Genomic DNA, 14253 nt, shown 5'->3' with positions numbered 1-14253 from the left:
CCTCCATGTCTTGGCTCTTGTGAATGGTGCTGCTGTGAATATTAAGGTGCATGTAGGATAAGATTATACTTGAGTTATGTCGTAGACTTTATAGTTTGATGGTGATTTTTAATGGACTTTTTGATTGGAACAAATTGATTTAGTGGGTACTAGCTCAAGAACTCCTGAGCATTAGGATCGGAATTACAGGTGGTTATGCTTTTAAAGTGTACACCTTATTAAAATTATATTCCCAGCCAGATTTAACTAATTTGGTTCTTAGTGGTCATTTTAAGAGAACTAAAGGTGGACAGAAGAGTAGATGGCATGTAGAATATTTCCTAAAGTTAGATTTAAAGGTTTTGTACCATTTGCCTTATCATTAGATGTTCACTAAGATTTTTTTTTTTTTTTTTTTTTTGTCTTTTTTGCCATTTCTTGGGCCGCTCGCGCGGCATGTGGAGGTTTCCAGGCTAGGGGTCCAGTTGGAGCTGTAGCCACCAGCCTACGCCAGAGCCACAGCAACATGGGATCCGAGCCACGTCTGCGACCTATACCACAGCTCACGGCAACGCCGGATCATTAACCCACTGAGCAAGGGCAGGGACCGAACCCGCAACCTCATGGTTCCTAGTCGGATTCGTTAACCACTGAGCCACGACGGGAACTCTTCACTAAGAATTTTTATTATGCCCAGCACTTAACTCAGAGAAGGATGAAACACAGTCTGTGTCTTTGAGGGGGCAAGAAGGGTTTGAGAATGACTCGGTTTGTGTTCTTTCCTTCACAAAGGTCTTTAATAAAATATGGAGACGTACTTTAGGCTGAAAAAATGTGTTTATTTTCTGTATTTTAGTAACTTCTTAAGACTTTATGTGTGTGATGATTTAATAGCTTTTGCTGATTCTTAAAATTTTCTCCTCTTATACATGAAGATAAAAATGACTTTTTAGTAGATTTGCTGTTTTTCGCAAATTGCATTTTAGGTCCTATTTTAAAAAACAATTAGTGGAAATTGGTTTCTGTAGGAGTGCAGTAATGTAGTATATTGAAAGCCTGCTATTCTTGCCCATTATGGTATATGACAGGATGTTGAATATGGCTCCCTGTGCTGTACACAGTAGGACCTCGTGTTTATCCGTTCTACATATAATAGTTTGCATCTACTAATCCCAAACTCCCAATCCATCCTTCCCCCACTTCTCCTCCCCCTTGGCAACCACAAGTCTGTTCTGTCTTTGTAGGTCCGTTTCTGTTTTGCAGACAAGTTCATTGGTGTCTTTGGGGTGCGGGGGCACCCATAGCATATGGAAGTCCCTCAGCCAGGGATCCAGTCTGAGCTGCAGCTGTTGACCTGTGCCCCAGCTGCAGCAACACCAAACCCTTCATCCACTGCACCAGCCTGGGGATCAAACCCACATACCAGCAGTGGCCTGAGTCGCCACAGGGGCAGCACAGGATCCTTAACCCGCTACGCAAGAGCAGGAACTCCCATTCATGTCATATTTTAGGTTTCACATATAAGTGACATCGTATAGTATTTGTCTTTCTTGGCCTTACTTCACTTAATATGAAAATCTCTAGAACCATCCATGTTGCTGCAAATGGCGTTATTCCTTTTTTGGCTGAGCAGTGGTCTCTGTGTGTGCATATACGTACATGTCTCCCACATCGTCTTTATCCAGTCATGCGTCTGTGGGCGCTTGGGTTGCTTTCATGTCTTGACTATTGCGGATAGGGCTGCTAGGAACATAGGGTGCAGGTACCTTTTTGAATTACAGTTTTCTCCAGATACATGCCCAGGAGTGGGATGCTGGATCATGTGGTAGTTCTGTGTTTAATTCTTTGAGCAACTTCCACAGTGTTTTCCACAGCGGTTGTGCCGCTTTACATTCCCACCAGCAATGTGGGGGTGCCCATTTCTCCACACCCGCTCCAGCAGTTACTGTTCACAGACTTTTAAATGATGACCATTCTGACCAGCGTGAGGTGATACCTCATTGTAGTTTTGATTTGCATTTCTCTAACAATTAGTGATACTGAGACCTTTTCATTTGCCTAGTGGCCTTCTGTTTGTCTTCTGTGGAGAAATGTCCATTTAGGTTTTTGCCCTTTTTTTCATATGCTGCTATTCAGTATTTTCCTGGATTTCTTTGTACCTTCTTATGTTGTTAAAGACCTTATGTTCCATTGTTTTTTTAGATCCTTTTCTTTTTGCTCAGTTTTTTTTTAAAGACTTGAAGAGTAAGATATGTCAATTAAACTTCTCTTTAAATAGAAGAATAGTAAAATTTTTGTGACTTTTGGTCAACAGTTAAAATAATTTTCACTTTTGAATCTGTGCTAGATTTGTGATTTATGATGAAAAAAATATAATAACAAAATGTAAATTTATAGAGGCTAAAGAAATGTGGTTCTGTTTCAACACATGAGTTGAGTTCTCATTTTGCTTTGTAGCCCAGACAATGCCAGTACAGAGAATTCAGTCACTAAATGAAGATTTATTCAGTTAGAGAAATTTCACTCTCCCTACTGAGGTGATTGAATAGTAAGATATATGGAGGTGAAACTGTGAAATACCAGTAAAACTTGATAAGTCTTACTGTTTTCTTGTCTGTGAAAACCAGGACCGTGATTTTTACTTTTTGCTCCTCAGGCTTCCAGCACCTCCAGCGTCAGTGCCAAACCCTCCATCAAAGGTAAGAAGCTGTGACTAAGGTATCTTTGGGAGACTTGGAACAAAATTACATTTTTCCACGTAAATTTAGTATATTCTAGTATATTTTAAAGCATACTTGGAGTTCCCCTGTGGCACTGTGGGTTGAGGATCCAGTCTTGTCACTGCAGTGGCTTGAGTTGCTCTATGGCTTGGGTTCCATCCCTGGCCTAGGAACTTCCATGATCCGTGAACGCAGCCAAAAAAAAAGAAGCATACTTAATCCATCTTGCATGAAGTGATGGTGGCAGACTAAAGATATACTGGGCTCTCCATCGTTATTTTTGTTTTTTGTGGATCTTACCAGAATGATAAAGTGCTATGAAAATCAAGTAAGAGTTGGTTTTAGCCAGATACCAGTGTCAAAATATTAGAGATACAAAATTAAAATTAAGTCTTCTTGGGAGTTCCCTGATGGCCTAGAAGTTAAGCTGTGGCTCAGGTTCGATCCCTGGCCTGGGAACTTACGTGTGCTGCAAGTGTGGCCCAAAAAATTGTCTTCTCCAGTGAGCTTGATCCTGTAATTAACTTTATACATCACCAGGGATACACTATGAACAACTAAAACTTATTTCATCAGATACAATTGCCACGGGCACAGAGGTGCATAGAGCATGATTTTTGCAGCACAGAGAATCCTCTGAGCAAAGGTGACCACGTTTTTTTTTTTTTTTCTATACTTGAAAAGATGAATGGGGTGTATGCGTAAGCTTTATCCGTGGAAAACCTCTCCTCTCCCAGATGTCTCAGACATGCCCTCACAGTTCCCCGGCACCATGAGTGGCAGCCTGTGTTTATCTCCCAGAAACAGGGAGTGGAGAAGCCAGTCACAACCCACACCTGATGGCAAATAGTAGCATCCCAAGGCATCCCTCAGGCACAGCAGTGAGCACGGCTCAGACCCAGGGATGTAAATCCTGCCCCAGCTCATCCAGGAGGCCGTTCTCGCGCCTGCAGAACAATGGGCGCCTTGAGAAGGAAGGCAGAGCGGGTGCCAAACAACTCCTCTTTCACTGCCTTCAAAAGCCTATGTGCTCAGGATGGTTTTATTTTATTTTATTTTTTTATTTTAGTATCCTGTCCCGTTTGGAGGTGGTTGTGGCTCTAAAATTACTCAGTGCTTGGACTTTTAGAAACGGACGTAAAATTTAAAGTGCATCCGTGTCCGTTGTGGGCCTTTTTCAGCAGACTGTCCAAGGAGATGCGTCTTTTCCTCTCTGGAGGAAAAGCGCTGCAGGCAGTCAGTTGGTTTTAGGTCTCAGGTCCTTCTAGGCCAGACCCGGGTTTCTTCCAGTGCAACAGCTGACCTCTGACAGAAGCAGCAGGGACACAGAGAAAGTTGCCTTGCTCTCTCCAAGAGAACAGGCCATTGGTTTCTCTCTTACTTCTCTCCCTCCAGAAGCTAAACACATTTCCTTCTCGCAAATCTCTCTCTCCCTTAGTAACTTAGAGATCACTGATGAATAGACTGAAACCTATTCTTTAAGGTTTTAGCCTTGGATACTGTTCCCAGAGGGTAGGGTCTTGTTTTGCCACAGAAAGAATTGAGAGACTAGACAAGGAAACCACGTAAGCGAAGCAAGGATTTATTGAGCAACGGAACACTCAGGAGGAGAGCAGGCAGGCTCAGGGGAGCAGCAGCAGTTCCTGCTGGCAGGCTGGTTATAAGCGGGTGTGGAAGTGACAGGACCGAAGGCTCATCGACGAGGGAGGGGTTTTGAGGGTCATTCCCTGCGTTTCCTCCCAGCCCCACCTTCCCGAGAGGAGGGGGTTTTTTGTCCTTGTTTGGTCTTGCTCAGATCTGTCCTGGCCTCAGCGCCTGGCGGGTCCTGCTCTGGTTGCAGGGCTGATCCCACTGCACCGAGGGCTTCACGAGGAAACGCTGACCCTCTGACCCAGAGGTTCCCTCCTTTCTTTGTGTGCCCCTAGGAGCCCTGTCATCCCAAGATGTCTTAGGGTCTCTGTCACATGACCCTGCCTCTCTTCCTGCTCCTGTCTGGCTACCTGCCGGCTCTAGCACTGCCTCCCTCAACAAGTCTGGTCCATTTACGTTTTCTCAGGGTCACAGGGTCGACAGTCCTCTTCTGCAGCTGCTTCAAGCTGAGCAGGGGCGTTGCCCCTACCCATGGGTCCAGAGCATCTTGCTCTCTGGCAGGGACAGGGTGTCGGGGTCGTCTGCACAGGCGCTGATGGAGGGTGGGGGTAGAAGGAGGCTGCGAGCCTGCCCGGCGGACGCGGACGCCGTTAGTCCCCGTCCTCCTGCGGGAGGGGCTGAAACACCTGCCGTGCCTCTTCTGTAGGGGAAGCTTGTGAACCCGGAAGAAGCAAGCTTCACAAGCAGGTGAATGAGACCGGGGCCAGGAAACAGCCAAAGCGTTACTGCGATCAGAGGTCCAAGCAAAGAACCAGGTTGAGTTTGGTTATAGCCCTCTGACCGCGGTCCCCGTGGGGTCAGCGCTGGGGTTACACTCTGCAAAGGAGTGTGGCCACTGGGCCTGTTCATGCATCTTCTGGCTGTCTCCTTCCACCTGGCCAGTGGTGCCCACAGGCACAACATGTTTTATTGATACCCGTCCCTGTTCAGCTAAGAGACAGTCCAAGGCTGGTCTGTTTTCCATCCTACGTTTGCTAAGGAACTAAGGGATCCCGACGGTGTGGGCCAGAGTAGACAGACTACAAATCCACCACCAGATGACTCCCGCCCTATAACGATGAGCGGGTCCTGGATGGACTAGAGAGTCGATAGGTCTGTCTGTCCACCTCAAGGCAACTTCATGCAACATTTTTAGGCACTTAAGTTTAAAGCCCGATGCCATCCCTTCCCTGCAGCTTTCCCCATAGGATGATTTTAGGTCCACTTAGGTCCGTCACTGTCTTACATGGAAATGGAGGGAAGAAATCTGTCAGGTTTGTCAGGTGTCTTCCAGCCTCACCACTAGGTCTGCGCATTGTACTACTGCATATGCCAAGGACATGTCAAGAAGAGCTTCAGCCATTCTCACAGGCAGCCAGGGACCCGGACCGCAGGGACTTTGCCCTCTGGGGTTGCCTTAGCTACCATTTGACTAACTCATCACGTTCGATTTTGTGGAAATATAAAATGCAGCCTATTGGCACACACTGTAGCTTAAAAGAAATGGAAACTTTCTTAGATCATTGCACGGCGGCTGTACACAGTGCCACACAGTGGCCAGTGCCTGTTTTCCGATACTGACCGCCCTTTTAGAGAAAGGGAACTAGGACCTAAGAGGGCCCTGGGACTAGAAGATGCCTGTTCCAGGGGACTCCCCCCCTCCAGCCCCCGGAATACAGGGATCACTTATTGGCCATAGACTCCATGGAGAAATCTAGAAGGTGACTCATCCTGGGGACCATGGATGCTCGGATGGGGGCTGGCAGGATTGCTACCCCCACACTGGCCAAGGTTGGCAGGACTCAGTAGACAGGGATGCTGCTCCTGACCTGGGAACCCCTAGAGGGACACCCTGCCGGTGGTGCTCCTCCTTTTTTAGGAGCCTTTTCTCCCTGAGGGGTGGATGGAAGCCCCTCCTCTGTCCCTGAGGACTCACCCTCCGGGTGTACTCTAAGCCACTGGGACAAGGTTCCTCTAGATTCTTTAAAACAGAAAAGGCTCGTTGTCTTTTGTGATACAGCCTGGCCCCAAAGTCACCTTGAGGACAGTGAGGCCTGGCTGGAGAATGGAAGCCTCACGCTTAATACCATCCTGCTGTTGGACATTTTTCCCAAAAGGCAGAAAAAAAGGACAGATTCTTTATGGCCTTGAGAGAGAACCTGGGCTGTGCACGTCCCGTGTTAGGGAACCTTGCCAGCGGCGGCCACTCAGACTGTACAGAAGCCCCCTCTGGGAGCATCTCTGGACGAAAACAAGTCTCAGACAGAAGACCCAAGTCCTAAAACTCTCTCACCGTCTCCACCCGCTCCGCGCCGAATACAGCTGCCAAACCAGAGGTGCAGCCAGAGCGCCTTTGCCCCCTCCAGGAAGTAGTAGGCAGACCTCAGGGAATTGCCCGAGTCGGTACCCCTTTTTCTTTGTCCGGCCTCAACCAGCGCCACACTCGCTTGGGCAGATTCTTGGGAATGAACCCCAGAGACTGGCCCTTTCCTTCGACCTTACTTGGAAGACCCTGAATGCTGTCATTTCCGCTGCCACACCACTGAGGAAAAGACCGGTGTTTGGGCACATGCTCAAGCTTATGCTGACGGATTAGACCTCATCCGACCCAGTTATCACCCGGCGGGCATGACGGCGGTGCCACCGATTGATCCCAGTTGGGACTATCAGCCGGGCCAGTCTGCTATCTGTACAGAGACCACATGACCCTTTGCCTCATGGAAGGGCTGAGACGGTGCATAATTAAACCTGTTGCCTATGATGAGGTTGAAGAGATCACCCGAGGTCAGGACGAAAATCCAGCCCCATTTCAGGCCCGGTTGGTAGATGCCCGCAGAAAGTAAACAAACCTGGACCCAGACACTGTCAAGGGCGACAGCTTGCAACTTATTTCATTACCTAGTCAGCCCCTGACGTCCATCAGAAGCTTCAAAAGCTTGCCCTGGGGCCCCAGACCCTCTCGGTCTCCTTAGCGAGACCGCCTTCGGTGTCCTTAACAATAGAGACCCGGCCGAGGAAGAAGGGAAGGAACGGCGTGACCCACGAAGGGCCTGTCTGCTGGCCAAGCTGCTGGCGCCCTCACGACAGGACCAAGCCCACCTCCTAGCCACCCCAGCGGCACTCCCAGAAGACCCCTGCCGGGTAAAGGAGCTGGTTTGAGCTGTGAGAGCCCCAGGCACAGGAGCCAGGAATGCCCAGCCTCCACCCAAGATGCCATGCCCACTGTGTAAGAAGATGGGCCGCTGGCAGGGAACGCCCTCAGCTCTGACGGGAGCAGGGACCTTTCCCCCCGCCAGTCATGGCAGTGGCTGACTGACGTGACCCAGGACCACCCAAGGCTCCCAAGAAGACTCATCGTCACACAGGAGTTGCTGTGGGTGACCACGGACGTGGCAGCTGAGCCTGTCCAGTTTCTAGTGGACACCGGAGCCACTTACGCTGTCCTGACTTCTCCCGTGAGGCCCCTTGCCGCTGAAACCTGCTCTGTTGTCGGAGGAGAAGGAAGGCGCAAACTGAAACACTTCGCCACCCCTGTAGCTCCCACCTGAGGAGAGACCCCCGTAACGGCTCGCGAGTTCCTTGTCATGCCTGCACGCCCCAGCCCCTTATCGGGAAGAGGCGTCCTCTCAGCCTTGGGGGCAATTCTTACTCTCCCTGAAAACCAAAACCAAGACCCATTTTCAGCTGGACTGTGCCTTACACAAGGCCCAGAGAGTCCAGCCCGGAATACTTCCCCAGAAAATGAAAAACTTACAGATCCACAGGTCTGAGATCAGGGAGTCCCAGGATGGGCAAAAGTAGCCACTCCTGTAAGAATCACCTTAACAAGAGGCTAATGACGTCCCTTCCAGGCATTTGCACCCATAAAACCAGAGGCTCGATGAAGCCTCAAACCCCTCTTCTCAAAAGTCATCAAATGTGGGCTTTGGTTCTGTGCGAGTCTCCTTGTAAATCCTCCCAGTCCTGCCTGTCCACAGACCAAACGGGGACTATGAAATGGTCCACGATCTTCAAAGCGTGAATAAAGCTGCGACTCCTCTTCACCTGATCACTCCCAATCCATATACCATCCTTAGACCCCGGAGCTCACAGCCTGGTTTACAGTCCTTGATCTTAAAGATGCCTCTTCTCTTTATGTTCACTCTGATCCCCAGGACCTTTTTGCCTTGGAATGGACTCATCTACATACGAATAGGACCCAACAGCATGTCCCCAGGGTTCCCGGACAGCCCGCACCCGTTGGGCAATGCCCTAGCAAAGCAACCGGCGGAACTCAAGTTCGAGACGAGGGCATTACTGCAATATGTAGATGAACTCCTTTTGTTCAGCCGCTCGAAGGAACCAAAAACCCACCCTTTCCTGGGCTCTCGGGGCTCTAAAGTAGCCCCACGGAAAACCCAGATTTCCTCCCAGAGGGAATGTGTTCTGCCAGGAAAGGACGCCCTATGACCCTGTGGAAGAAGGCAGTCCTCCACCTATACCGCCATCCGAAGAAGACAGGACCTTTCTAGGAATGGCTGGATTTTGAAGGATTTGGATTCCTGGGTTTGGTCTCCTGGCAAATCCATTATATGAGGCCCTAAAGGGATGGGACTTAGAACCTGCAGGTTGGATGGCCATTTACAAAGAGCATGTGGTCAGGTGAAGGTCGTCCCGACCAGCGCCCCAGCCTAAGGGATCCCACAGCTGAACAAGCCCTTTGTCCTCTTTACCCTGGAAAGCAGGGAATAGCCCTGGGAGTTCTCACCCAAGAGGTGGGACCAATCCCACGGCCAGTGGCATATCTCTCCAAGCAGCTGGACCCTCAGATGGCTAGGCTATCTGAGGGCTGTAGCAGCCACAGCCGTGCTAGTTAAAGAAACCACAAAACCCAGCATGGGTCCACCCTTAAAGATATTGACCCCTAATGAGGTACAGGGAATACTAGAAATGAAGGGACACCAGTGGCTGACTGGAGGCCACCTCACAAAATACCGGACCCCCCCCCCGCTGGAGTCTCCAAAAGTGACCTTTACGGCATGTCAGACCCTAAATCCAGCCACCCTGATGCCAGTGGGAAGCCCAGAGAAACGAACTCATTCTTGCACTGAGACCATCGAACAGGTGGACTCTAGCGACCTAACCTCAGGGACCAGCCCCTCAGGCCCCCAGTGTTTTACTGATGGAAGTAGCTCCGCACAAGACGGCGTCCGCAGGTCGGCGTGCGCAGTAGATCTGCGTAAGTTCATGGACGCCAGTGCCCTGCCACCGCAACTCCCGGCACAGAAAGTCGAGCAAGTAAGGCCAGAGAGACAAAAGGATCAATGTCCTCACAGAGTCTAAGTATGCATTTTTGGTGTCGCAAGCACATGGTGCCATTCGTAAGCACAGGGGGTCCCTAACTGCATGGAGGTCTTCAATCCAGCTCTGCCAGGAGATCTTAGAAACCTCAGAGGCGACGCAAGACCCTCAGGAGGTGGCAGTTATCCATGGCAAGGGACCTCAAAAAGGAAACACAGACATTATAAAAGGAACCAAGCTGGCAGAGAGGACAGCGCTTAAAACCCTTCTCCTTACATCACTTCGCCCCCCGTGTACCAACCCCCGGCTCGCCTTGGCCATCCCAGTCCACAATCAAGGGAACCAAGTGGCCCAGAACTAGGGGATCCCAAAAAGGCCCCGAAGGAACACGCAGTCATGCTGCCCAGAGCTTTACAAGGGAAAATTTAAAAAGCAGGCCATGACTCCTCTCGTGTGGGCAGGGGTGCTCTGACTAGCCGGGCAGAGAAAGCCCTCTCTGGCATGGACTTTTCTAGACTATCCTAGAGGTCACAGGGCCTGTAGTATATGATCCCATAATAGCCCAGGTGGGCGGTCTGAGCAGGGAGGGGTATGTGCAGTAATCGATAAAACATGTTGGGTTAAGGACCCTACGTCTCTGTGAGGATGCACGTTCGATCCCCGGCCTGGCTCAGCGGGTTGGGGATCCATTGTGGCCACAAGCTGTGGCATGGGTCGCGGATGTGACTCAGATCCTGTGTTGCCGTGGCTGTGGCGTAGGCCTCAGCTATAGCTCTGATTCGACCTCTAGCCTGGCAGATTCCGTATGCCCTGGGTTCCGCCATAAAAAGAAGGAAAAAAATGTCACACTTACATGGGCACCACTGGCCAGGTGGAAGGAGACAGCCAGAAGATGCATGAACAGGCCCAGTGGCCACACTCCTTTGCAGAGTGTAACCCCAGCGCTGACCCCATGGGGACCGCGGTCAGAAGGCTGTAACCAAACTCAACCTGGTTCTTTGCTTGGACCTCTGATCGCAGTAACGCTTTGGCTGTTTCCTGGCCCCGGTCTCATTCACCTGCTTGTGAAGCTTGCTTCTTCCGGGTTCACAAGCTTCCCCTACAGAAGAGGCACGGCAGGTGTTTCAGCCCCTCCCGCAGGAGGACGGGGACTAACGGCGTCCGCGTCCGCCGGGCAGGCTCGCAGCCTCCTTCTACCCCCACCCTCCATCAGCGCCTGTGCAGACGACCCCGACACCCTGTCCCTGCCAGAGAGCAAGATGCTCTGGACCCATGGGTAGGGGCAACGCCCCTGCTCAGCTTGAAGCAGCTGCAGAAGAGGACTGTCGACCCTGTGACCCTGAGAAGATGTACATGGACCAGACTTGTTGAGGGAGGCAGTGCTAGAGCCGGCAGGTAGCCAGACAGGAGCAGGAAGAGAGGCAGGGTCATGTGACAGAGACCCTAAGACATCTTGGGATGACAGGGCTCCTAGGGGCACACAAAGAAAGGAGGGAACCTCTGGGTCAGAGGGTCAGCGTTTCCTCGTGAAGCCCTCGGTGCAGTGGGATCAGCCCTGCAACCAGAGCAGGACCCGCCAGGCGCTGAGGCCAGGACAGATCTGAGCAAGACCAAACAAGGACAAAACCCCCTCCTCTCGGGAAGGTGGGGCTGGGAGGAAACGCAGGGAATGACCCTCAAAACCCCTCCCTCGTCGATGAGCCTTCGGTCCACACCCGCTTACAACCAGCCTGCCAGCAGGAACTGCTGCTGCTCCCCTGAGCCTGCCTGCTTCTCCTCCTGAGTGTTCCGTCGCTCAATAAATCCTTGCTTCGCTTACCGGGTTTCCTTGTCTAGTCTCTCAATTCTTTCTGTGGCAAAACAAGACCCTACCCTCCAGCCACACGTAGAGGGCCACAGACAATTCGTAAATGAATCAGCACCACTCTGTTCCAGTAAAACTTTATAACAACAGCTGGACTAGGTCCGTGGGCAGGACTTTATTTACCAAGCCGGTTTTAGATCTCAGCATCTCGGTTCTCCTACATCTCAGCTTCATGCCCTGGATTATTTTAGTTGCTTTCTGAGGTTTCCTGCTCCATTGTGTCTTCCTGGGGTTCCAGCAGGCACATTGCAAACTGAACAGACCATGTGTTACATGAGCATAACATCTTCTGCTAGCTTTCCTGTCTGTGTCCAGGGTTTCGTTGATTTTTGCACCGTGTAGTTGCTTGTTTGCGGGAAGTGATGTTCCAGTGGCTATTGGATTTCTTTGTATCTATGTTGTAATCCATAGCATGGGGGAGCCTGTCATCCTTAATATATTTTGCGTTATTTTCTTACTATTTCATTTGCCTCTGTTGAGGCTCAGCTTCCAGACTCACAGCATTGTTCTTTTAGATTTATTGGATTTATGGCTGTCAGTTAGCAGAGCTAAATGCGATCAGTGAATCTGGAGATGCGCCCAAGTTCTTTCTTTGCAAATCATTTGTAAGAATGATAGGACCAATCTTACCATTAACTTCTGTGTTCTCTTCTGTCTGCCCTTCTCTTTCCAGAACTGTACACATTTAGTCAGACTCTTTGTTACTGTCTTTCTGGGCTGCTTTTCTATTTCTTCTGAAACATTCCCAAATCTGTCGTGATTCAGTCTTTTAAATAACAAAAACTTAAGTAAAAGTAACAATTTTTTAAAATATATATATTTTAGGTCCACACATGCAGCATGTGAAAGTTCCCAGGCTAGGGGTCAGATCAGAGCTACAGCTGCCAGCCTGTGCCACAGCCACAGCAATGCCAGGTCCAAGGCCAAGGATGGAACCTGCATCCTCATGGATACTAGTCCGGTTCATTACCACTGAGCCACAGTGGGAACTCTTGTAACAATTATATTTTTTACACAACATATATTCAACAGTGTGCTGGGGGTAACATCCCACTGGCTCCCACAGTCTTTTCTCCTTTTCATGAGTCCCTACAACTAGTGTCTTGTTTGATAGTGAACCATCCAAGCACCCAAACAAGTCAGTTTTCATAGTGAATGTTTTATAAGGAAGTACATTTTGCCATAAGCTCCTGCTGTGAGCATTTTTTTACTTGCCTTATTGGTGAAAAGCGAATATCTCCTAGTTTTATGACAACATCTGTATGAGAACAAATTGTCACAGAAAGGGGAAGCAAACATGCTCATAGCTTTAAGCTTTTTGCAGTTTGAAAGTTTTGTAGCAACTTTCCTCATTATTACCTGTGAGTCCTGCTCTCCTTTCTCCTAAAAAATATGCACACCTAACACCCTGGACTGTCTTAATTTAAGTAGAAACGTGTGTTCTGAAGCAAGTTGCTTGCATGCATACAATCACTTGTCTGGTAGCTAGTCACGTGCGATAACCTAGTCTTATTCTTTCAAAGATTCAATCGCTAGAGGTTGCCTGTGGCCAAGAGAAGGTTTTGCCACATTATTTGAAAAATTCCTAGGATGCCCTTCTGTTTTTCATGGTGAAGGATTTCAAGACATGTTGTATCTGCTTGTGTTATACACATGCTGTGGCATCTTTTAGCACCAACTCAGTCCTTTGTTTAGTGAAAGTGGGGTGTGAAGAGCGATGCTGGAATAAATCTGTATTTCCTCGGGTGGGTCCGTGTTGAGTCTCAACCCAGCATCTCCACAAAGAGCTTGAAAATCTGTGAAAATCCAGTTAGTTCTCCTCGTTAAACATCAAGACTTATCTGCCCTGCTGTGTGCCTTTTACGTGATAAATGTGCCGCAACTCCTGCTTTAATGTGAAGAGAAAGGCCATGGTTTAGCCCTTGAGAAGATTCTCACATCAATAGATGGGTGCAGGATGCTCAGAGGTACAGGCCGACTTAGTTGTGTTGGGTCCACTAGAAAGAGCACTTGTACAGAAGCTGAGACCCAAGCCCTCTGCTTGGAGGCTTTAATCTATTCATTTACCCTCCGTACTTCCTTCTGCTGGCTGCTTGCTTTTGTTTTTATGTGAGTGAAAGGAGATAATTCAGTTGGAAGGGGGTAAGAACATGAAGCTGTGCAAAGATGGTAAGAATCCCAGTGTTCGTCCTGTGTCCCACGTGGACGTCGCACCAGCCGTGGAGGTGAAAGAAGTGGGGGTTCTGGCTGGCCCCTGGCCCCCTTAAAGAAAACTTGGCTTCTTTGCCTGCATTTACCCCTTTAGACTGTCCTGGAAGTCAGCAGTCACCTGGATGCCTCCCCACCCCCCGCCCCATCCAGCCCTGGTATAGACAGTAGGTGATTGTGCTGCTAGACAACCTAAGGGCTGGGTCATGGGCTTGCCTCGTCACATCCCCCTGTCACAAGGCTGCTGCTTGGGAGGGACATCTGCCCTGGTTCCTAGATAACTGGCAAAAAGCGAGTTACGTACTTTGTGAAAAGGAAGCCCTTTGCAGGGTCCGCTGCTCCATTTGTCCTCGATGTGGGTCCGAACTGCACGTGTTTCTAAGGGGCTGATGTAAGCGTCCGGGTGGCGTTTGACACCACTTCACTGCTCTAACATTGCAGAAAGTAAAGTTATCAGATGAGCCCGTAGAAGCAAAAGAAGATTACACTAAGTTTAACAGGAAAGATCTGAAGACTGTAAAGGTACGTCTGCCGGGCGCTCCAGTTCCGCGGGTGATGCCCCCCGGGGGCACC

General features: G+C 49.6%; 1 protein-coding gene across 10 annotated transcripts in view; it reads left to right on the top strand.

Annotated features, from left to right (window-relative positions):
- RNASEH2B (ribonuclease H2 subunit B) overlaps positions 1 to 14253 on the top strand; it is an 84480-nt gene that overhangs the window by 50602 nt on the left and 19625 nt on the right. For 7 of the 10 annotated variants that reach the window (XR_014818862.1, XM_084981127.1, XM_021065142.2 and 4 more), the window contains 2 exon segments: positions 2636 to 2678; positions 14122 to 14202. Coding sequence is in view for 8 of the 10 variants with exons in the window: in XM_084981127.1 (XP_084837253.1) it covers positions 2636 to 2678; positions 14122 to 14202 (124 nt within the window). In the remaining 2 variants the exon portion in view is untranslated. 10 annotated transcript variants of the gene reach the window in all.

Source organism: Sus scrofa, chromosome 11 (assembly GCF_054392235.1).
Source record: "Sus scrofa isolate SSC_HxYL_T2T_F1_AM1 chromosome 11, Sscrofa_HxYL_maternal_Yorkshire_Landrace_v2.0, whole genome shotgun sequence".
NCBI lineage: Eukaryota > Metazoa > Chordata > Mammalia > Artiodactyla > Suidae > Sus > Sus scrofa.
This window is presented reverse-complemented; position numbering and strand designations above follow the sequence as displayed.